Source organism: Engystomops pustulosus, chromosome 5 (assembly GCF_040894005.1).
Source record: "Engystomops pustulosus chromosome 5, aEngPut4.maternal, whole genome shotgun sequence".
NCBI lineage: Eukaryota > Metazoa > Chordata > Amphibia > Anura > Leptodactylidae > Engystomops > Engystomops pustulosus.
Genome location: NC_092415.1, coordinates 151,948,331 through 151,974,119, shown reverse-complemented (window position 1 = coordinate 151,974,119; position 25,789 = coordinate 151,948,331). Strand labels below are relative to the sequence as shown.

The 25,789-nt window shown below is 39.1% G+C and overlaps 1 protein-coding gene across 5 annotated transcripts in view; it reads left to right on the top strand.

Moving 5' to 3' along the window:
- The window catches only part of ULK4 (unc-51 like kinase 4), a 488,957-nt gene that overhangs the window by 170,985 nt on the left and 292,183 nt on the right, over positions 1-25,789 (top strand). For all 5 annotated transcript variants that reach the window (XM_072153427.1, XM_072153424.1, XM_072153426.1 and 2 more), the window contains 4 exons: positions 5,274-5,395; positions 6,783-6,839; positions 19,015-19,066; positions 19,175-19,269. In XM_072153427.1, coding sequence (XP_072009528.1) covers positions 5,274-5,395; positions 6,783-6,839; positions 19,015-19,066; positions 19,175-19,269 — 326 coding nt within the window. The remainder of the gene's footprint in view (positions 1-5,273; positions 5,396-6,782; positions 6,840-19,014; positions 19,067-19,174; positions 19,270-25,789) is intronic.

The following is a 25,789-nucleotide window of genomic DNA, read 5'->3' as shown; positions in this document are numbered from 1 at the left end:
TACCTTTATCATGCTGCTGGTTTCTTCCTAGCCTGACACACTTCCTGGTATATCTATCAGCTTTGCTTATAAAATCATATTCATGTGAGGATTTGAACTGGCATCCTTCCTCCTTACTAGCCATTCTCTACCACTGTGCTATGTAGCCGGATTGTCTATTATACCTGTCTTCTTGTTGCTGTTGTTTCCGCATTACTTGCTGCTGTTTTTAGTTCTCAGCTGTGTCAATTTGCATTATCCTGTCAGGAGTGTGCGAGCTACATTTAAGGCTGGTTTTGTCATTCAGTATTTGCTTGATATTGTAGTATATGCTTATTCCTGTCTCTGTTCTGTAGGACCATCTATACTTTCTAGTAGCTTCTTTCTTTGACCATGATGAGAGATTCTGTGAAGTTTGTCTGTTCTCTTGTATTCACTCACCACTTTCCTGTCTGTGTTTATTTAATAGTGAGTGTTACCCATTATTCTTGTTCTCCCTATTGCCATCCTTCCTGTATTCAGCCTTGGTTGTGTGTGTGTTTGTATGCATGCTGGGACTGCTAGTTGGCCAAGTTTTTCTTGCAGCAATCGTTTTGTTAGGGGAGCCCAAATTTAGTACACCAGACCTTAGTATTCTGTAGTCCTTTTCCCTACTATCTCGAAAGGTCTCCGTGTTTAGAGAGAAGTTGTCGGGTCTGGAACTAGCCTGGGTAAGCTGACCATCACCCGCAGGCAGGGACTAGCTTAGCCTTAGTAAGGGACAGTTTTCCTTTCCCTGTTTCCCTAGTTCTTGCTGCTCTCTTTATATGGTTTGCTGCTTTTACCCTTAACGACCTGGCCCTTTTTTGTTTTTTTTATTTCCATTTTTCACTCCCCATCTATAATTTTTTATTTTTACATGTAAATAGTTCCATGACAGCTTGTTTTCTGCATAACAAATTGCACTTCATAGTGATGGTATTTAATATTCCATGTCGTGTACTGGGAAGCGGGAAAAAATTCCAAATGCAGTGAAAATAGTGAAAAACCGCATTTGCACTATTTTCTTGTGGGCTTGGATTTTACGGCGTTCCAAATGACAAGTCTGCTTTATTCTTTGGGTCGGTGCGATCACGGGGATACCAAATTTGTATAGGTTTTATAATGTTTTCATACATTTACAAAAATTAAATCCTCCTGTACAAATTTTTTTTTTTATTTTATCTGCTGGCGCTAACTTTTTCATACTTTGGTGTACGGAGCTGTGGGGGGTGTCACTGTCTGCGACTTTTGATGATGTTTTCAATGCTACAATTTTAAGGACTGTAGGTTCTTTTCCATTTTTATTGAATTTTTTATTTTTTTCAAAATTTACATTTTGCTGCCGGTACACATTCACTATGTACTTCCTGGGTGGACTGAGGAAGAGTTGTGTCCTGCACTGTTCCTCCCCCACTTGGAAAAGGCACAGGACAGGCAGAGGCTACTGAGCTGCCTGTGTGATGCAGCACATCACAGGTGCAGCAGCAGAGTGGTGTATTATGAGGTTCAGCAGCAATGATGTGTATTATGATTTTCAGCAGTAGCAGTGATGTGTATTATGAGGTTCCGCAGTAGGTGAGGTGTGTATTATGAGGTTCCTCAGCAGCTGAGGTGTGTATTATGAGGTTCCGCAGAAATTATGTGTATTATGATTATGTGTATTATGATGTGTATTATGTAGTTCCGCAGCAGCTGTGTGTTATGAGGTTCTGCAGCAGCTGAGGTGTGTATTATGAGGTTCTGCAGCAGCTGAGGTGTGTATTATGAGGTTCCGCAGAAATGATGTGTATTATGATTTTCAGCAGCAGCTGAGGTGTGTATTATGAGGTTCAGCAGCAATGATGTGTATTATGATTTTCAGCAGCAGCAGTGATGTGTATTATGAGGTTCTGCAGCAGCTGAGGTGTGTATTATGAGGTTCTGCAGCAGCTTAGGTGTGTATTATGAGGTTCCGCAGCAGCTAAAGTGTGTATTATGAGGTTCTGCAGCAGTTGAGGTGTGTATTATGAGGTTCTGCAGAAGCTGAGGTGTATATTATGAGGTTCTGCAGCAGCTGAGTTGAAGTTTCAGTTTTATTACTTGACAGAGGGTAGGGTCACACATTTTTAGGTTCGCCCTGTTGGTTAAATGACCTGAAAACTGCCCTGACCATGACACGGCTGTTTGGGATGATAAACTGGGGAATATTACTGGGAACAGGAGACTGTTTTAATTTTTAATGCTGGCATTTGAGTTCACTGTAAAGGGGCCCACTGAAGCTCTGTCGCCCAGGGGCCTACTAAAACCTGTGTCCTGTCTCAACTGGCATTCTGGTTGCTAAGAGGCTGCTAAGAACAATCAATAGACTGAAAAAGGAGGGAACAGGAGATGCACTGTACGGACAAAGGAGTCAGAGGTAGGTGAAGGGAAGGAACAAAAGCAATGAACTGCTTCAGGTCTCTGCTTCGTAACTCATCTGCTCTGCCTACACTCTACTCTCATGTTCCTAAAGACAGTCCAGCTCCTCTCCCTGTAGCTGCTCAGTTTATTTAAAAAAATCTATTAGCATACTGCAGCAAAGACTTACTGGTAACACCAGCGATCAGTGCTAGCACTGATCACGGGTGTAACCCGTCGATTGCCGGCGGCTTGGGCGCCGCCATCTTGGTGACAATCGTTGTTCCCCCGTGACGTCATCAGGGAGCAGCGATTGCTCGCCATGACAGCCTAGGGTCTTCAAAAGTCTCTTTTTAACCCATTCATTATACTGTGCGATTTGCACCTTTTAATGAATGCGGTGGAAAATGGCAGTATATGGTAGGATCGATCAGACAACCTAGGGTTAAAGTACCCTAGGGGGTCTGAAAAATAGTAAAAATGTAAAAAAGTAAAAAAAATAAATAATAATAATGAAAAAAACTAAAAATTCAAATCACCTCCCTTTCCCTAGGACTGATACAAATAAACAGTAAGAATCCTAAACGTGTTAGGTATTGCGACGTCTGAAACTTCCTGATCTATCAAAATATAAATTTTGAAAAAAATAAAAAAATTCAATAAAAATTGAAAAGAACCTACAGTCCTTAAAATGGTAGCATTGAAAACATCATCAAAAGTCGCAGACAGTGACACCCCCCACAGCTCCGTACACCAAAGTATGAAAAAGTTAGCGCCAGCAGATAAAATAAAAAAAAAAAATTTGTACAGGAGGATTTAATTTTTGTAAATGTACGAAAACATTATAAAACCTATACAAATTTGGTATCCCCGTGATCGCACCGACCCAAAGAATAAAGCAGACTCCAAAATCCAAGCCCACAAGAAAATGGTGCAAATGCGGTTTTTCACCATTTTCACGGCATTTGGAATTTTTTCCCGCTTCCCAGTACACGACATGGAATATTAAATACCATCACTATGAAGTGCAATTTGTTATGCAGAAAACAAGCTGTCATGGAACTATTTACATGTAAAAATAAAAAATTATAGATGGGGAGTGAAAAATGGAAATAAAAAAAACAAAAAAGGGCCAGGTCGTTAAGGGTAAAAGCAGCAAACCATATAAAGAGAGCAGCAAGAACTAGGGAAACAGGGAAAGGAAAACTGTCCCTTACTAAGGCTAAGCTAGTCCCTGCCTGCGGGTGATGGTCAGCGTACCCAGGCTAGTTCCGGACCCGACAACTTCTCTCTAAACATGGAAACCTTTTGAGATAGTAGGGAAAAGGACTACAGAATACTAAGGTCTGGTGTACTAAATTTGGGCTCCCCTAACAAAACAATTGCTGCAAGAAAAACTTGGCCAACTAGCAGTCCCAGCATGCATACAAACACACACACACACACACAACCAAGGCTGAATACAGGAAGGATGGCAATAGGGAGAACAAGAATAATGGGTAACACTCACTATTAAATAAACACAGACAAACGGGAACAGACAGGAAAGTGGTGAGTGAATACAAGAGAACAGACAAACTTATGAGGTTGCTGCTGAACCTCATAATACACCACTCTGCTGCTGCACCTGTGATGTGCTGCATCACACAGGCAGCTCAGTAGCCTCTGCCTGTCCTGTGCCTTCTCCAAGTGGGGGAGGAACAGTGCAGGTCACAACTCTTCCTCAGTCCACCCAGGAAGTACATAGTGAATGTGTACAGCGTGTGTGGGCCCCCGGCAGCTCTCTGGGCCCCAGCACTTGTCCAGGTATGCCAGGTGCTGGAGCCGGCCCTGATTGCGGCCCCAAAAGTTTTATGGCAATTTTTTTGTATCATTTACCCCAGAATTCTGCCACATCTGACTTATTAGTTTACAGTGCAATATCTTGTGCACACGACTTTATAAAGGACTATTGTGAGCACACTGTGTGGCACATTTACTTAGCCACCCGTTGGATTTCACCGAAAGTGCATTGTCCGATGATAATGCACCCAGCCGTGATTCACTAACATAGTGAAAGTTACAAAAGTGCGATCCTAGGTCCTAATCTTTCCATAATAGACTGAGATCATGAGCATTACTAGCAGGCGGTTGTGGAACACCTCAACCATTGAGGCCAATGAGAATTTGTTAAAGTTTTTTTTTGGTATTCTTTTTGCGTTTAGATTTTCCGATTGGTGTGACATTTGGTGTGTTTGGCAGTATAATCCGTGTACTGTAACATTACTGGGTAGATTGTACTGTGAAATTTACTGGTTTATTGTGATATACCAGCACTGAGATCATTGTGAGAATTATATTTTTACTGTGAAATCACAGTGTATATTATCCCCCATTCTGTGACATCATCATATGAATTATTCCAGGGCTATGACATCACTGTGGTTATAATCCCTCTCCTGTGCCATCACTGTGTATATTATCTCTGTTCTGTGAAGTCACTGTGTGTATTATTCTGACAATATAACATCACTATGTGTTTTATCCCTGTACCATGGCATCACTGTGCTACACCTACTGTATACTGTGACATCACTGTTTAGCTAAGTTTCATCATGGATCCCCCTGCTTATACCCATGATTACATGTCTGAAATACTTGTCAGCTTGTAAATCACTAGCCTTCTGTGTGATGTGTGCCAAAATTGTGAATTTTCCACATATGGATTCTAAAGATATATCAGGCGCAACACTAAAAAGCTCTATAAAAAACTCTGTTGCAGCTAACTTTGTTTGGCAATTTAGGTGCAAATATGCAAATGCACCAAAAAAAGTTGCAAATATAAGAGAGAAAAAAAGAAACTGCTTAGATAACTGACCCCCTACTGAATGATTTAATCTTCACAATTTTTCTTCCAGGTGACATTCTCAACTGTCTATCAAATGTGTCTGGACGTAAACATCCCTCAACTGTTCAGGCTAAACAGCTAAAAATGTGCCTTCCTAATATGGCCATAATACTCCATCTAGTAACATCTCAGGTTGAGTATTATTTATTTATCCTCTTATATGTATAAAAAAAGAACTAAAAGTATTTTTTTGTTCCAGAAAGTATTTCACTACATGTCAGCAGGACAGGTGAAAAGGGCATTGATCAGAGAAGTTTGGCTTTACAAAGCTCAACCTGTGAAAATGGGCAGGTTTTGGTCCTGTCCATCCGTGGTTCAGAGCAAAACTGTGAAATTGATTTTAGCTTCTAATAGCCATCTTTTCTACAAATATGTTAAAATAATAGGTATTAAAACCAGACCACCTGATTGAAAATCCATGCAATATTTATATAAATTATTATGTGGCTCTTTTATTTCCTTTATTTGTAATGTTTATTGGCCTTGTTTTCATGGATTTTGGGTTGCACTACCAGAAGCCATTTGCTAGGGCACCACCATTCTAATATTGGTAATGTGTCTTATCAGCAATATTTTAGTCCAAAAAAGTCTTTAAGGGAATCTGTCACTAGGGACCATTTTTACTAGATCTGCATTAAGAATTTGCCTTTATGCCTTCTCTAAGCATTTGCATTACAAAATAATTGTGTATTATTACTTACCTAACACCCTGACAAAATCATCTGTGTAATCCTAGGGGTTGGGCTTTGGTTTGGATGCATTTCAAAAAACAACACATGACTTGTTTGTGCTGCATACTGCTTAGCTCTTGGCCACCACCATTGTGCTCCTGTACAGCTCCTCCCTCCCGACAGAGGAGCTGTACAGTAGCACAAAGGTGGGGGCAGAGAGCTGAGTAGTCTGCAGTACAAACAAGTCATGTGTTGTTTTTTGAAATGCATCCAAATCAAAGCCCAACCCCTAGGATTACACAGCGGATTTTGTTAGGGTGCAAGGTAAGTCATAATGCACAATTATATTGTAATGTAAATGCTTAGGGAAGGCAGAGAGGCATATCTGCACTGCAGGTGTTATGGCCTCCTGCGATCTGTCTTTAGTGAAAATGAGGTCCCCGGTGACAGGTTCCCTTTAAACAAGTAAATTATTTATGCTGGAATCTTGACATTCTCCAGCAAGTTATGGTGCAGTTTCTAAAAAATGGGAAATATCTTTTCTAAACACTTTGTGTTGTGCTTCCTATCTTATGCTCTATGTTTTAAATTTCTCTAAAATACTTTTATTTAAAATATGCAGATAGACGGTTTGTTTTTCCCTAAAAATTTCCAAACCATTGGAGCAAATATATTTTAGAAACTATTTGTTTTCTTATCTTTGCAAACATTTGAAAAGTTTATTGTTTGTGATTTCAGCACTGTGTACTTACAGTATACTCATAGCCATTTTCTTTGTTTTTGTATATTTCTATATACTTTATATAATTTATTACAACTTATTCTGTTAATTATTGTTTTTTAATCAGGTATTTCGTACTCAGGTCATCACTGATGAATTTATCTACAATTATGGCACATTACTAGTAAGTTAACTGTAATTTTAGATTTGTGGCTAAATTGCATTCATTTTGGGCTCTCTAATGTAAAAACAAATGTTATTTTGATGTATCATACTGCAGTCTTAATCAGAATACCCCTGGAAGGCCGGATTTCATCCACACTTACAACACATGTGGCACTGTACCGCTCTGTAAAAAGGGAAAAGATATAACATGTTCTACCCTGGGACAAAATAAAAAAAAAGTTTAAAAAAGTGCAATTAAAAAATATTTTAAAAATCTTGTCTCATATAAGAATCAAATACAACATCAAAAATTTAAAATCGCCAAAAAACCCCACAACATTTGGGTATCACCATGTCCCTAACAAACCGTACAATACAATAAAAACTGTCCTGCAGTGTTTCTTAGCTTATTGTTATTTTCCAATAAAGCTAGAGATTTAAAGGGAACCTGTCACCAGGGACCTCATTTTCACTAAAGACAGGTTGCAGAAGCCCATTACAGCTGCAGTGCAAATCTGCCTTTCTGCCTTTTATAAGCATTTGCATTACAATATAATTGTGTGTTATAACTTACTTGCACCCTGAAAAAGTCCTTGGGTAGTCACAGGGGTTGGGCTTTTCTTTGGATGCATTTAAAAAAACATGTGACTTCTCAGAGCTTTGCTCCCATCTTTGTGCTACTTTACAGCTCCTCCCTCCTGCTCTTTCACAGAGATCATATCCTGGTGATCAGTGGGGGGAGGAGGAGCTCTACAGTAGCACAAAGATGGGGGGGGGGCAGCCTGCAGTACAGACAAGTTACGTGTTGCTTTTCAAAATGCATCCAACCCAAAGCCCATCCTGTGACTTCACAGAGGATTTTGTCAGGGTGCAATGTAACTCATAACACACAATTTTATTTTGATGCAAATACTTATAAAAGGCAGAGAGGCATATTTGCATTGCAGGTGTCATGGGCTTTTACAACCCACCTTTAGTGAAAATGAGGTCCCTGGTGACAGGTTCCCTTTAACACTGGGGTAGGGCTGGGGTGTTGCTAACTTTAGTAAGTGCTCCATCTGGGTTTATTTCGCCTGACAGGTCCCCTTTAAGTCTCTCAACCTGTCTTGCAAGCTCTGTGCAGGGTGACAGCCTTGTTGCCCACATAGATGGCTCTGAGCAGAGAGCCATATTTTGCAATTCCTGATTTAGCTGTCTTGCATGCTGCATCTGTAGCTTAGGACAAGCGGTAAACTATTGCATGCATGTTTTTCAGTGTGAGACTGGGGTATTTATGGCACACCAGTGGAATTGATTTTGGCTTCCCACCATGCTTCTACATAGAAATATTGTGTATATAGCAGGAGTCCTGTTTCTTGGAATTTCTTGTTCACCGGCAGGGGAAGCAGTGAAATAATAGTGAATAAAGTAATCCCTTTCTCCTTCTCTCTCTTTTAGTGCACATTTCTTGCTTTGTAAGCTCTGCAAGGGCAATGTTATGTCAGGGCATTAATTATGGGGATGTTATAAGAAATACCCCTGGTTTCCTGGGCCTCCAACTGGTTGGGGATGAAAGTTTCAGCACTCAGCTGCAATGCTGCAATAAAAATACTGATAACATTGATTATAACATAACCAGTCCCCACCCTGGGGTCGCCACATCACTTCCAGATGGCATATTTGTGTCACTGACAGAATGGAAGCAACACTACCCGGGCTAAGAGCTGTCACACAGTAGTAGGTTAGTCCGTTACTACGGTTCTGATCCGATACGGGCAGAAGTGGGATCTAGTATCTCACAGATGACGTGTCTTCTCCTTAGGGACCACACGTGCTACTACTTATAGCTGCAGAATTTTCCGCCAGATATCTTCAGCTTCCAGCAGTACATTTCTGCACTGTGCAACTAAAAATACCATTTGCCATTTAATATTACCTGGATAACAACTTTATCCCACAATTACATTGCGACACACCAATGTATTACAATATATATTATAATGAATTCTGTACCCCTAATTATATGGTGTGTCCTCCAATTAGATGCATAATATCTATATGATGCCCCCCCTTATTATTTTTATACAGAACCAAGGTCATTGCCTGTATATCATAGTTTACAAAATGGAATTTCTAAGATACAACTCAATAATCCATCAACAAAAAAGAACAATCCATCAAAAAGTAGCAATTCATCTTTATTATACTTCAATATTGAACAATGTTTAAAATTTTATAAAAATCAAAACTAGAATAGGAAGCCCAAAGGGGATATAGTGGTGGGAGACATATTTACATGACCAAAATTGATCATAAAGTGCTAGTGCTACCTGTTAAAAATGTGCTGCCCAATTTTTAGCAGGGATAAACTGCTAGCTTTATCCGAACCCTCCAAATAAACATAGTGACACATCGGGACAAAATTAGAGCATTATAGCTGCTGCACATTTGGTGGCAATGTACGCTTTCGGCCTATATCAATTCTAGCTACAAATTTAACCTTCAAAAAGCAAACATTGAAAGCCATTGTGTATGTGTATGGAGGGCGGGGGAGGTTGACAAGACCCTGCTACCTGTGTTTTTCTGATGTCAGCTCTGCTTATCAGCTCTTTTTATCAGCTACACTGTGATCTACCATTACTAACGCTTCATTTCTCTAAAACATGGTACCGCATTCATGTGTTTGCCTATAGTAAATAGGCATCACTAAATTATTACAGTAGGTAATCATGGAAATTTTCATAAACTGTTAAAGGTTGACCCTTCTTGAGAGATTCTTGGGGAAATATTTTAAGACTGTTGAACCTCTGCCTGTGTAGATATACTAAGAGGCTACTAAGTAGTAGACCTACTTCTATATACGGATGTGAGCACTGCCAATTTTATGACTGAGACTATAGTAAATATGGCAGAGCAAGGAGTTCTCTCTCTCAACTGCCCCACTCTCGTCACGCCCAAAGTGGCGTGCAGGGTATAACTCTCCTTTCATTTTACCTTCAAAACAAACTCTGCAGACCGGGTGAATAGGGTATTTGCATGCTCCTGGTGTAGGCCATAAAAACAATCCAGTAGGACAATCTTCCCAGGTCTCTCTGTAGGTGTATACAGAGGCTTAGTTTAAGCCTACAGCGACCTTATGTTTCCATATAAATCAACCAAGCTTGGAATCTGACAAGGTCAGCCCAAACCTTTGCATAAACCTGTACATATCTGTGTAGACGAAATGTCTATTTCTGTTTTGTTCCTGATATCAATCTCTACTACCCTTCAATTCTTATCATATTTATATTAATGTGGGAATACCAGAGATTTCATATGGGACTATTGTTATGTACAGTATGCCTGCTGTTGATAATTAGAAGATGGAAATTGTTCAGTAAGGTCTGTTATATGCAGCGTACAAGAAAATAAAGTGACTCGTGTTGATTTAATTTCTATGCATGCACTTTCCACGGGGTATTGATTCCAAGAAAACTGATTAGTTTCATTTACAATTTAGTAGCCTCAAGTGTAGAATTGGCAGCAAAATGTGAAAGTCTGGAATATTTGTTTCATAAAGCATATAATGAGGCGATAATAAAAAATGTAAAGCCCTAAAATATCTTGATTTGATCTAATTAGACTGTTAATATATTATAAGGTGATGATGTTTTTGTCTCTGTTTTACAGCTTTAGGATTCATTGCCCATGCTAGAAAAACAACATGCTATTGCAATATGAATTTCAAATCTATTCAGCAGTATTCCATATAGCTTCAGAGAATACATTACCAAATGGAAATATAATTCCTGCTATTTTCATTTATATTAGATGCTGAGCTTGTATGATTTTTATGAAGATTTTTGTTGAATGAATATTGTGCTTGCAGTTTTCCCAAAAGTAGTGAGTTTAGAATTCTATTGCAGATTATCTATTAACAGGTTCTTTCACAGTACAGTATGTTCATAAAAGATAATAAAATTTGTTAACCCAGACAAATAAAAGTACCAATAAGATATTTATGAAATTTAAGGCCTAAAAGGAAATCTACCATTGAAATCAAGCATGATTAAACCAGTGACTCTTACTCATAGATCCAGGCACTGTGACTGTGGTAATCTCCTTATATTTTTTATCCATGGCCTTCCTTCTAAAATCAACTTACTTCTTAATTATGCTGAGACCGAAAGGCTGCCCTATCCAGTCTGTGCCCTGGCCTTACAAACTGTTGTTATGCTGTGCAGCAGCACATCTCGGTCTCACCCCCCTGCACATTTTTAATCTCCGCTGCAGTGACCACAGAGTGGGAGGGGGTAAGTGCTCCTTCACACTAATAGCTTGTATAATATAGTATATGTTAATATTGTATAATAGTATAGGGTAGCCCTCCTGGCTCATTAATTAAAGTTAATTTTAGAAGGAAGAAAGCCATGGATGTCCATATTGTGATGCTTTCCCTTTTCATTCCAGAGTTATGTTTTTTTCTGTTTTGTAGCTGCTTGTTAAACATTTTTCTGAGCATCAGAGAAATAGGCAGAGAATAATCCCTTTCTTATCTGCCATGTAGATGAGGTCTAATTTAGGTTGCCCACAGTTAAGCAATTTAATAGTAAATCCAGTGAGAAATCCAGTAGAAATCCAGTGCTACAAGTAAATCCGCTGATCACTGCAAAGCGTACATATAGGAGTTTATATAGTGACTAGCCTTACAGCTTTAAACACATGGGGGAACACAGAGAATGTAATAAATAGTAGAAACCAGCAGTGAAATAGTTAAATCAAGTTCATAGTTTATGTGAGCAGTAAGGGTTGAAACTTATTTGCTGTTTAGAAAGTATCTGAAAGCAGTAGGTGGAGGATGGGCTAAAGAGTCAAAAAATTACTTTTTCCACAGACTTTTGCAAGTGACGTGCCCTAAGTTGTGGTTGGAGGTGGACTAGGTGCTGTGATGAATAGTTTTTTGTCCTTACTCCTCTTTTTTTAAACTGGCCATACTTCCCTAACCTAAAGAACCTCAACTTGAACAGTTCCCATGTCCCATATGTGATGCTGTTCTGCTGCTCCAGTTAGTAATGCTTAACCCCTTAACAACTCGTTTTTGCGTTTCTGTTTTTTACTCCCCACCTTCAAAAATCCATAAATTCTTTATTATTCCATGTGCAGAGCTTTGCGTGGGCTTGTTTTCTGTGTAACAAATGGTACTTTCCAGTTCCAAATGGGGGGAAATTGGCAAAAAAACACGATTGTACCACTTTCTTGTAGACCCTGTATTTATGTCTGTCACTTTTCCTTCCAATTGACACTTCCACTTTATTCCTTGGGTTGGTACGATCATGGAGATGCCAAATTTATATTGTTTTTAATAGATTTTAATAGATTTTTTTTTAAATTAAAACCTTTAGTCTAAAAAAAAGTCTTAAAGTTGCCATCTTCTGGCATTTATAACCTTTTCATACTACAGCATACAGATATCTGTACGGTTTTATATTTTGCAGGATTTGATGATATTTTCATTGCTACTTATTTTCAGAGTGTAAGACTTTTTGATCCCTTTTTCTTAAAATTTTTATTAGTTGCAAAAGTGTTGATTCGGACATTTGGGCACATTTGGGTTAGCTAACTTGATTTTTTTTGTCTATTTTTATTTCAGTTCTAGGGAAAGGGGGGGGGGGGTGATTTCACCTTTTAGGTTTTTATATTTTTTTACCATTTTACTTATCTACTATTTTTAGTCCTCCAATGGTAATTTAACCCATGGGTGCCTGATCGAATCTACCATATATACAGCAATACTGCAGTACATTGCGGCTTTGCTAGTGATCTCTGAGCGTCTGCTTTCAGCTGAATCAGGCTGAATTACAGGCCTGGGAGTCTAGTATAGACTCCTGGCTGTCATTGTATCCTATCGCCACCCCCCGGGGACATCACAGGGGCAGCGATATAATCCAATATGGCAGCGTGTGTGCCGCCGGATTTAGATGCCTCCGGCAGCTTTGCCGGACACATTTACATGTGGATGTTACTGGTGCTACCTTGTACAGAGAGGGCTCAGCCTGTGGGCCCTGTCGGTCGGACCATTCCCGATGTGCGCCGTACTATTATGGCGTGCGTAATAGGAAGGGGTTAACCTTTTCAGGACCTGGTTTTTCTTTAGCCCCTTAATGACCGCCCTATCAGGTTTTTACGGCGGTCATTAAGGGTACTTCTTCTGATGCGACGCCTTTCTACGGCGGCGCATCAGAAGAAGTTTTCGGGACACCGGGTCTCGCTGGTGCCGGTGTCGGGCTGTGATATCACAGCCCAGACCCGGCACTAACACCCGGGATCGGAAAAACTCCGATCCCGGGTGTTTAACCCCTTGCACGCCGCGGTCAAGCATGACCGCGGCGTGCAAGTGTGTCCCCCGTGGATCGGACCCCCCCGGTGTGCTTACCGGGGGATCCGATCCCTCCTTCCGCTGCCCCGGGTTCCGACGAGTGACCCGGGGCTGTCGGCTCCTCTTCTCACCGGGTCCTGCCTTCCTGGCAGGACCCGGCTGTAAGTAACTGAGCATGCGCAGCATGCTCAGTTACTTTCACTATACACTGCAATACAAGTGTATTGCAGTGTAAAGGCTTGAATAAGCGATCGGATGATCGCTTATTCAAGCCAAGAAGTAGAAAATGTAAAAAAGTAAAAAAAAAAAAAAATTAAATCTTTTTATAATATAATTAAATAAATAAATAAAATAAAAGTCCCATAATCTCCCCAGTAACACATAAAATGCAAATAAAGTAAATAAAACACAAAAACACGTACATATTTGGTATCATTGCGTCCGTATTAATCTGTACAATAAATCTAAGTCAATATTGAACCCGCTCGGTGAACTACGTAAAAAAAAAAACTCGAAAAACTTCCCATAATATACAATTTTTCATCAAACACCATCACAAAAAATGTTCTAAAAAGTGATCAAAAAAAGTTACGGTACCTAATATGATACGACTGAAAAGAACAACTGTTTTCGCAAAAAATAAGCCCTCAACCAGTTCTGGCAACAGAAAAATACAGAAGTTATGGCCCTGAAAAGTTGTCAATAGTAAAAACAATGCGATTTTCTCCAATATTGGTTTTGCTCAGGAAAATTGAGCAAAAATAAGAAAAACTATATAAATGAGGTATCACCGCAATCGTAGTGAACCAGAGAATAAAGATAAAATATTATTTTTACGTTACGGTGAGCGGGGGGAAAAAAATGCTAACAATCCAAAATAAAAATTGATGATTTTGTTTGTGTCCCCCTTGAAATAGTTAATAAAACCTCATGAATAAGCTTTAGACTCCCAAAATAAATTATTTATACATTGTATCTCATCCCATAAAAAATAAGCCCTCATATGTTCGCATTACCAAAAAAAATAAAAATTTATAGGTCGTACAATGTGACAATACAAATCTGCTGTGAATGGCGCCTCCATTCATTCTATAGTCGGCCGTGCGCCCGTACAGCAGTTTACCACCACATATGGGGTATCAGTACACTCGGGAGGAATTGGGCATCAAGCGTTGAAGTGCGTTTCATCATTTTATTTATTCAGAAAATTTCAGTTTTGGCCTAAATGAATGTATTTCCAAAAAAATTCTAGTTTCTAAATCGCAGGTCCATATTTTTTAACCCATGTGAAACACTTAAAGGGTTAATGGACTTAATAGAAGTTGTTTTACATATGTTGAGGGGTGAATTTTCTATAGTGGGGTAATTTATGGGGTTTTACTATTATTTAGGCCTCTCAAAGTCACTTGAAAGCTGAGTTGTCCCTCAAAATGTGAGGTATGGCAATTTTCATGAAAATAAGAAAAATCGCACCTAAAGTTCTGCGCCTCATAACATCCTAGAAAAATGACCGGAAGCATAAAATATCATCCCAACATAAAGCAGATATTCTGTAAATGTTAATTATCAAACTTTTTGGGTAGTTTTACTTCCTGTCTGGAAACCAGAACATTTCAAACTTGGAAAATGAAGAATTTTTACAAACTTTTGCCAAATTTTCACTTTTTTTCAGAACGAAACGCAAAACTTATCACTTAAATTTTATAATTAACATGAAGTACAATGTGTCACGAGAAACATTCTCAAAATCACCGAGATATGTTAAAGCGTTCCGAAGTTATAACCAATTATCGTGAGACATGTCAGATTTGAAAAATCGAGTCTGGTCATTGAGCTGAAAACTAGTGTCGGTGATAAGGGGTTAAAATTTTTGTATGTTCTGAGGCTCTGTTTTGACGACAGTTTGATCATATTAATAACAAATTTGTAAGGGTTTTTTAATACCAATAATTTTTTTATACTTTATTGTACAGAGCTATGTAAGAGGTCACTTTTTACTGTTTGAGTTGATGTTTTCATTTATACCATTTTGGAAACTGTATGAGATTATTCGTGGCAAAATGGTAAAAAAAATAGTGATAGTATTTACTGTATGAAATAATTATTGTTATTTTAGCCCTTAAATAATTTTGTTTACATTTTTCCATACCCCCCCTAGGGTGTTTATACAATATATTTCAATAGAATTGTTTTTCATTATGTTTTGATTGTTTTTCTTTACTAGTATAGACTGCCAGAAGGAGACTGTAAAAGTAATGACTGAGTCAGAGGTTTGAGAGGCTTTATGAGTCTCCCAGCTGTAGTGGAAACCAATTGATGCTCACCTATAATATCAAAGGGGCGCTGATCGTCAATTTTATGACGACACAGATTCCTGAGCACTGTAACATGTGCATAACACCTAAAAAATCAAAGCACTGATCACAGCAGTAAATGGCAGGTGTCTGTTGTATAATGCAGAAGACACCTGCTCTGTATGGGCTTAGTCCCTGAGCCCTCTCTATGCACCTTTAACATACTTGTCAACATATTTTTACATTGATCTGTCTTAAAACGATTAAAGTAACCCTTCCTTGAACTAAAGCCATTTATAAACTTCATAAAAATGCCAACTTGTATCTGGATACATCCGGAGGCCATAGCAGGGACCTCATTATACACTGGTAACTGTAACTGTACCTCATTTAATGAAATAGTTGTCGGTGTGGTTTAAAAACCTTAAAAACAGCTGGTCTGGTGCTGCTAGGACATCACTCCGTGGGCTAAAGAAGAGTGCTTTAATTATTTAATTTATTAGGTTTTTTAACTGCGCCCAAAACTATATCCACCGATGTCTGATTCTATTACGAAGACGACAACGGAAAGCTGAACGGTGGCCACCATCTCCTTATATTTGCTGTACGCTTCTAATAAAGCCTTTTGAGGTGTTAATGTTTCTTTATGGGGAGTGTTACCAACCCCGTTTTTACCCCCTGTTTGTTTTTCTTTATTTGCCCTTATAATATTACCCAAGGCACGGTCCTCTTGTTGTCTCCTTTTTTTTATTTTTAAGTACCATTTAATGAAATGATGATGTTATCCATAGAGCTGCTATCTTCTATTGTTTTTGTGTCTGAGATGAAAACTATTGATTTCAGTATTGGGGACTAGGTATTGATTACAGGATTAGGAACTAGGTAAAAATTGCATGGTATAGAACTTAAAAAAAAAATAAAGACAGCAACATGATTTTTTTTTAAAGATCATAAAATAAAAATCCAAAGAAAAATATGTTTAACATAAACTGGGTTCAAAAATAGGCAACTTTCAGGTGAAACCTTCTCTTCTAGACGTCTTCTCCGATTCTACGATTCTAACCAATGAATATCCCTTGGTTCTGCTGTTGAATGGGTCATAGTTTTAGCATATAGTGCTATGTTAGGCCAACATAATATCTTGTAGAAAACTTCGAACAATATTGACAAATCCCTATGGATTACAAGAGAGTTTTTCAAATGTAATATTTCTACCTAAATGTATGATTGAAACATAATAAGCTCAATTTTATGTCTATTGCATCGTCACAAATGTTCATATCTGTCTTTGTTTTTGTACTGGAATTTGTAAGTAGCTGCAGACTTATCACTGTAAGTTCTTTATGGAGCTGGAGAGTTACGCTGCTTCAAGCAATTTAATATTTGACAATACTTTTTCTGCCTGTATAAGAAAACCAGAATCTTCAGTCCTCAAGCTAGATAAATCTATTAGTCTCCTATATGAAAGTAGCGATTTTCTCCCAGTTCCTGGTTGTATTATATAAATCATATCCTGTGGGTTATCTCAAACCAATCTCACAGGAGTTGAGTTATTCAAGTCAGAAGAACAATATGAACCATGGGACACCAAACATGTTTTAAATAGTAATTACTTGCCAGAGACCATTAACAGAACTCTTTTTAAGTGAAATCTAGCTTGTCTCCAAATCCCGATGGGAAGTTATTAGAGATTGGAGTGGAAGATAATATAATCAGAAATCCCTTTTTCAGCCCTACTCTGGGGATCTTCATTGGGCACAGTTGCTCTTATGAGATTGTTAAAACTTCTCCATTTCTATCTCCGGATACAGAATCTAGTATTTTCTACAGTCAGAGCTCTTGATTTGAAGAACAGCATACCAGTGTGTTCTATTTAATTCTGCTCTCTGTTAGTCTGTATCCTATGTTTAATTCCCATTCTTAAGGCAATTATTGGACACCATGATCTGTACAGCCAGGAAAATCTGCAGAAATAACTTGCTGCAATACAAATGATACAAACAAATGAATGCAGCAGACTCTTAGGGATGAACGTTGTATCTCCCTGTGCTCTGGAGTCTCGTGTCACGAATAACAGCTTTATTTGAAATCACAGAATATCTGTTGTCAGGCTCCTGAATGTGCTGGAGAATGTACATTAATTATAGAGAGTCTAGTGTAAATTAGGGAGAAAGATGACAGGTTTCACAGGTCCCTGTTGGTAACGCTGACAGATTTTCGAATTTCTAAAGATAACCAAGAGAGACATATCACAAAAAGGTAATTTGTTAAAAACACAGCTTCTTTTTATTGGGAAAAGCAAAAAGTGTAATCTTAAGGATATCTTTGGTGGTTGAAGACCGAGAAGGTAAAACGTGCTCTCAAGTCCTACTATATTTGCTCTGTCAATGATTTACTTTTCATTCTTCGTATTGTCTAATGATACTGAGCACATTCATAAATACAGTTCATCTAAATAACTAAAGTAGTGAATTCACTCTTGACAGATTTATTTCACATGTGGCTGTTTCATTTTTATAAGTTATTTGCAGCTAAACAACCTATTGAAATTAGGACTGATTTAGATGACCTTGTAGATTAACCCTATTTCCTGGTCTTCTTTTGGTAATCTGAATTGACCCTACAACAAATGTCCAGACAATTAATTACCCTTCTACTTACCAAGCTACCTTTCTTTGGTTTTCTAGAAAATTCTTATTCCTATTTCCTATACAATTTATATTTACTGACCAGAGATCATTTTCCAGATTACTTATTTCATGTGAGATAGTGGGGCATATAAGAAGGGGGATAAGAAGTTATTTTACTACTGGGTGTTTTGGATTATTACATAATTTAAGGGAACCTGTACTAAAGATTTAGGCCCACAAGATGTCAAAGCAAGAATCAAGAAAGATTCACATTTTTGATGATAACACCAAAAAAGAACTTTGAACGCTGCATGCAAATGACCTAAGGAATCACAAGGCACATAAAGGTCAATTTGACCTTACTTGGCTTGAATAGTGTACCATGTCATTACTGACCATGGCATTTAAGGGGTTCACACAGATGACTGTACCTGCATTTGCTGGACCTGGGATCAAAGGGCGAAAATGTGTTGTCAGAACAGGATTATTTTTACAGAAATAAACTAAAGCACTTTTATATTTTATACTGTATCTACGATCAGAGGATCATATGGTGTAGTTAAACAATGGGGCTAAAAGATAAATTAAATTTTGGGAACTATTTCCATGTGTGATCTGTTCCCATACATCCCATCTGTTCTCTGCTCCTCCCTACAATCCCTCTGCATAGATACTATGTGAATAGATAATGCCAGGAGATTTTACCCCCTCCTCCGTGTTATACTGATATACAGATAAAAGAGATGTTTATCACAATATCTTCCCTTTTATCTATGGACAAATCAGAAAGGAAAGATTTCCATGCTTTCTGTATGTGAAATTATTACATTACAGACGTATTTTGTAATATTTTTATTTATTTATGTTAATAACAGTGTTAAAGGCCTAAAAAATCAACTGCTTCACAATAGTGTTTTTGTTTTTTTGTTTTTCCAGAACCAAATTAAATCTGTGGACACTGGTGAGACTAATTTGGAAGGAGCAGTTGGTAAGTGCATCTCAGGCCAATCCACAACATGAAAGAATGACTAGAACAAAGGTTAATTGAGTCTCCGAGAGTCCTACAACACAACAATGCCATTTTTTTTGTGACCAGGTCAGGCTGCATCAGATGAACTGATCAGGACAGCTCTATCAGCGTTTGAAGCTGTGACACAGCATCCCGTCTTGTTGACACTTCACCACTCCCCAGTAAGTCTTGGCAGTACTTGAAACAATATTTTCCTACAAGTTGGACTAATTCCCAATATCCTTCCAAACAATCACTAGCTTTTAGGGTCATGCCTAAAACAATTTAGGTAGTGAAGCATTACCAGCTTACATATCTTATCTGGAATTCTTTTATTGCCCTTTATTACATTGTCATGTGATTCACATATGATCACTATATATGATGGAGCTGAAATCAAAGCACATTATTATTTTATTTATGTTGAACAGAAGGAACTAAAATTTTTAGAGAAAACAAAGTTAAAAGAAACCGATGAACCTGTTGACCATGTTTTATGCCATAAATTACCAGTAGATCCTTACATCTAGTCATTTTCATCATATTCCAGTTGAACCAGGTTCTGGGTAGCATGCTGTGTGTTCCTTAGCTTTAGATCTACTAGATCTCATAAGTGACAGTGTCTGCCACTACACAATGCAAGGTGATATGTTCTTGTACTTACCCTGATAAACTTTTTTATTAGTGGCCAACCCTTTAATTCTACTGTTCACTCAAGTATATGGTGGTTGGATGTCCTCCATTGCGCAATCCATTTTAGTAAACTGCATCCTGCTTTAGAGACAAGCGAGTGAATGGCTGCGTAGTATTAGATCTATGGTTGTGGTTGACATGCTTGCACACAATACTGTTATGAGTTCATGGAGCCCCTCTTACTCTGTAGTGCTTATCATCTGCTACATTTCCTGTAAAGATGTAGATTCTATGAGAGCAATGTAAACATATAGATTGAGAGGCTCATCTCTTGTATATCCAGTAATTGTATAGGTTAGCTTTAGATAAACATTTATTTTAGCAGTTGCTGAGCAGCAAGGTCAGCATTAGCAGCAAGCCCTAAAGCAAGGTCAGCAAGAGCTGCAAGCCCTAAAGAGGGCTTTTCCCATATAAAGTTTCCCTGGGTCTATCTTTCTGTAATTTAAAGGACCAATGTACCTATGTTATCTCAGTCTGTCTCTCATTATTTTCTGCCTGGAAAAAAAACCCAAATCTTGGTACTTCAGACTTGCAGCTGATGGCTAGGACTGTGCCTTTTGTAACTGACATGGATCCACGCGCTGGTAGAGCAAGGTACTGGATGACTTTTTAGTAAGTTGAAAAAGAAGGATTTGTTTCAGCCTCCTATGGAAAACAGCGGGAAGCTTATGACTTGATTTCATCCTGGCATACATGTTGAGTCGTGGATGGAATAAGAGGGAAAAATACCCTTAAATTTTATTTGGGAAAAAATTTCTCTTTTTAGATTGTAAACCCATAGTATTAAAGGAGTTGACCACTATACCTCTTTTTTTTTGTAATCTGTGTGTAAGTGTAGTGGGCTGGATATTATTCATTTTGCTATTAAAAGTTCTGCTCTGCTTTCTTGATATGTAAAGTGAAGCCTCTTGTTTTGTACCTCATCAGCCAGACATTCATGACCATAAAATGGCCAAAGATGGAGGGTCATGTGATCTCTTTCTGTTAAACAACAAACGCCCTGCCAGGACTTTCTGATAGTTTTAATAAATCTAAGATTAAGGTCCTGGCAGGTTGATTGTTCATGGAACGTTAGGATCACATGACCCTAGCAGCCATTTTATGGACCAGAATGTCTTAATGGTGAGATAAAAGGCAGGAAGCTTTACTTTACATATTAATAAAGTTGTGCAGAACTTGTAATAGATGTATATTGGTAAATTACCAAATATCTTGCCCCCCACACTTAATATCTTGTCAACCCCTTTAAGGGAATTTGAAATTACAGCAGGTAAATGCCTTAAAAACTAAACCTTAGTAAAAACAAGTCTCAAGGGGGTGTGTGGCCCAGCACTGCATGGAGTAGGACACATTCCTCTGAGCTCCTGCTGCCTACACCTATCATTTGCTCCATAAGCATACAGAACACTCAGGCTACCTGGACCAGAAAGGGACAAGACTCACCACCCTCCACAACCCACCTGCACCTACCGAAAGCTTCGGTAATGGCAGAGACCCCAGGTGCCCGGCACCAACGGCAGCAGTCCCTTGGTCTCAGCGCAGGACAGCGGTCGCCATCTGGGATGCAGCAGGAGGAACGAGTTCCCACCACTGCAGCAAAGTGCAGAGACGTGAGAATCCACACAACAGTTCTCACCGGCACAATAGCTTCCAGCCTCCTGGAGACCTGTCAGTACAAGCAAGTACACACAGTCCCCACACGCAGTACCAGAAGACTCTTCTCGCTTCCTCCTCGCTTCCCCTTCTACACAGCAATCAGGGAGGGAAGGTGAAGAACCCCCACTCTCCGACACCAGGGGAGTACAGGGGGAAATGGAGGCAGAGAGCGCTGCCCCAACAACCCTACCTAATGACACTCAGCATAACCCAGCTGAAGGGGCACCCTTGAATCTGAAAAAACACCGCCAACTTGAAGACCTAGACGGGGTCGAAGAAACAATCCGAGGTGCCAGAACCTTAAGGTCCGGAAGATGTTAAAGGGCTCCTGGAGGAGTTATTCAATAAAGGGGAGGTGGAGACTTTCTACAGAATATTGTATTTCTTTATACCCACCCCATTCACCGAGGTATGCCCTTGAATCTAAAATACTTCAGGTGTAAATTTAGGGCAATGGGGATGCCCTTTATTCAAAAGGGTTTGGGGAAAACCGACAAGTGTGTTATGCTGTCTATGTGTGCCCCCTCCTTCCTTCCCCTTATCCTTTTGTACCCTAGCAGGTTGTGACCTAGGCTCTGAGGGCCTACAATTGCACGCTGGGAAGTTGCTACCACGATGGGCTTTTGCCATGATCCCAATAACCCTTATGGCTGATTATTGATTCCCCACCGGTATGATTGTTAAAATCCGGACTTTAAACATAAAAGGTCTTAACTCTCCATGCAAAAGACGACTGGCCCTATCAGAAATGTGATCACAAGGTGAGGAAAATGTTTTTCTGCAAGAAACTCATCTAGACTCAACAGGTTCCCTAGACTTTGCCAAGGGGAGATGTCCTAAGGCATACCAAGCAATAGGCTAAAGGAGAAGTTTTGTGGTAGCTGTTTTATTAGCCGCTTCCTGTACATTCCAGACCTCCATGGTTTCATTAAACCCTAACTGTAGATACATTGTCCTCCACGTCACCCTACAGGGAACCCCAGGGTTTCTCTGTAGTGTCTATGCTCCAAACTCAGGCCAGATAAGTTTTAAGGTGGGTTTTTAAAAAAACTGACAAATTTATCTAAAGCATCTATCCTGATTGATGCAGACTTTAATATGCCCTTCTTAGCCTACGCATACTGACTCAGGACTTCCAAGCATTAATACGACAATTTGGCCTATATGACCTGTGGCGCATTGACAATCCTACTTATAAATTAATCGATCAATCAATTTTACTGTGTTCCACACTAGAGTAGACCTATTTTTAGGTTAGATCCGAATTTTACACACAATGCTGCACGCTGAGCTGGGCTCCATAATGGGTCAGACCATGCCCCTTTCACCCTTACCCTAAGGAAGACTTTCTTACTTTTTTTAAAAAAGCCAATAGAGAGGGATGCCGTAGCCATGACCATTGCAGAATTTTCAAACAAACAAAAAGCTAGTATCCCTTCCAGATTTGTGGGAATCACATCAAATGGCAGATAAAGGACAATGTATTTCTCTAGCAACATTCCTCTAACAGAGAGGGCTCAACAGGAAACCCTATGGAAAGCTGACCTGAACCGTATAGAGGCTCTTTTAGCATCCTGTCCTTCTAAAGGGCTTCTCAAAAAAGTGGTAGACCTCAGTGCTAAAATAAAAGAACTGGCAATGTTCCACATAGAAACGTTTACTATATGCCAAACAAAAATATTACAAAAGAAGCAACAAAGCCCATACTCTACTAGCTTGGCAGCAGAGAGAGGGCTTTGTCAGATCCGTGGCACAAGCCCTCCAAAGATCCGATGGATCTTTAACCCATGGCCCCAGGGAAAGATAAGAATTGTTCCATACATATTATTCTCAGCTATATAATTTGCCATCCACCCTTCCCTGTGATCCTGCACAAAGAAATGCTAAACTTGATGAATTTGTAACTACATGACAGTTGCCCCGCCTTCCTTCAGAGGCTCTGACCGCCCTTAACGCCCCAATTATGGCGGAGGAGTTGTCAAACACCCTGAAGGAGCTCCCTTCGGGGAAGGCCCCGGGACCGGACAGCCTTACGTAACTTTACTACCAGACCTATTAGACTATGTTGTTCCCATATTTGACACCCCTGTACAATGGATTTCTTGAAGAAAACCCCATCCCACATATGACCAATTCCCTAATTACCTTCATTCCTAAACCAGGGAAAAACCCACTTGACTGCTCCAATTGCAGACCTATAGCATTGTTTAATATGGATTATAAGCTCTTAACCAAAATCCTAGCCAATAGGCTACAACAATGGATTCCCCAATTAATAAATATCAGTGTTTTTTTTTTCCCTAGCAGGCAAGGGGGGGACAACACCAGACACACCATAAACTTAGTGGGCGCAATCAACCAAAGTAAGGGAGAAGCCTTACTGCTGAATTTAGACGCTGAAAAAGCATTCAACCGCTTGGGATGGCCTTTCCTATTTCGTACCTTGGAAACATTTGGGTTCCAAGGCCCCTTTTTGAATGCAGTCAGAGGACTCTACCCAAACCCGCCCGCCTCTATAAAAATTACCCCATGCCCACTCCTCCAGGTTCAGAATTAAAAATGGCACCTGCCAGGGCTGCCCATTGTCCCCCCGTTTTGTTTGTGCTATGTATCGAGTCTCTGGCACTCAACAGATGTTCTAGGGAATTTACTTTTTGCCTTCAAAAGGCAGGATTATACCAAATTTTGTATTTTTGATACTGGTCATTTGATGCATCGCTTCTTCTCTTCAAAATTTGGTACGGTCATTTTGATGCATGACCTTGGATACTCTTAGCAGTGCCGGCCTTACATTTTTAGTGCAAAAGGCAGGATTAAGCGCTCGTAAGCGTGAAGCGGACCGTCGTCTTTAGTGGGCTCCTGCAATGTCCTTCTCTCCCGCAGTTTTTTTTTTTTTTTTAGCGAAATAGAATAAAAGCTTATGTTTTAACATCATCGGTGAGTGCCAGCTAATTTCTTTCTTCTACACACCTACCTCGTATGAGCTCTATTAAGAAGGTAGAGCACCTCTGCTTTATTGTTCCAAGTCTCCAAGCCTTGAATGAGTGCAGTGCCCCTCTTTGTCATCTTTTGGTGTCCTGTTGTGGTATCATACCCCTGCATTACTCCACCAGATATCTGTTGAAGGTGTGGGGAGGGGGGAGCGGACGTACACCATATTTTTTGTACCTCCGCATTTATTATACCTTTTGGCGTACAGAGGAACAAGTGCTTGAAACTGTACTAGGCAAAGCATGGACCCAGCTGCGTATCTACTTAATGTTTTTACAACAGGTTTGCAGAAACAAAATGTCAAACTCCTACTACATCTTTTAACGGCCTTATTGCCACTATATGGAAACAAGCTTCCCTTCTGCCAAGACTTGACTTAATTGCCCGTGTAAAAGAAGTAAGAACAATGGAACAATTGACGGCACTTAGTGTTGAAAATTGTGACCTAGTATGGGCTCTCTGGGATACGTACTGGTCCACTACAGCCCAGATGTGAAATTGCCTATCATTGGCGCATCCGCTCCCCTACCCTGCACTACAAGGAATAGGTTCACAGCCTCCCTATCTTTCCTACTGTCCTTCACCTTGTCTTGTTGTTGTCAGTTTTATATTCTTTGAAAACATGCCTAGCTTTTCAAGCTTTCTGTTATTTGTTACCTCAACTATGTTTTATCTTTAAACGGGATGAATGTATCCTTCCCTCATAGGAAGGGCACAGTGTCTGAGGCGGTATACGATCCAATATTAGCGCCCTCTTTTCTGTCCGCCTACATGAGACATAATGAGATTGTAAAAAACCTTGTTTAAAGATTGTTTATGTTTTTCTTGTGCTGATGTATTTGAAAAATCTAATAAAAATACAGTTGGAAAAAAAAAGTCTCAAGTTGCTTTATTCTAGCTTCCCAGTGTATTTCATGTCATATCAAATGGTTTTTTTAAGAGAGTACAAATTTGTTCATGCAAAAATATGTCTTTATTCAACTCAGTAAACAGAAAAATTTTTAAAAGTTAAGTTTTTTTTAAGGCGGAAGGTAAAAAAAATATAAAAAAGTGCTTAAAAACAAAGGGTTAGAAGATTTTTCAATTTTGATCTCTGATCCTCGTTGCAATTAATCAGTATGAGAAACTAGAGAAAACACTGTAAACATACATTTTCTGTGTGCAAAATAGAAATGCGACAGTTGTACTTTAAGGATTCAGTTACTAGGAACACATTTTAATTTTAAAGTAGAATTGTGCATTTATGAATAGAGATGACTAATATTGAATATATAACAATGCCCTATGAGCAGGTTAGGAGGTAATTCTTAATGTGGCTGATCAATACAGATACTGAAATGTTAATAGGAAAATCTTCTTCCT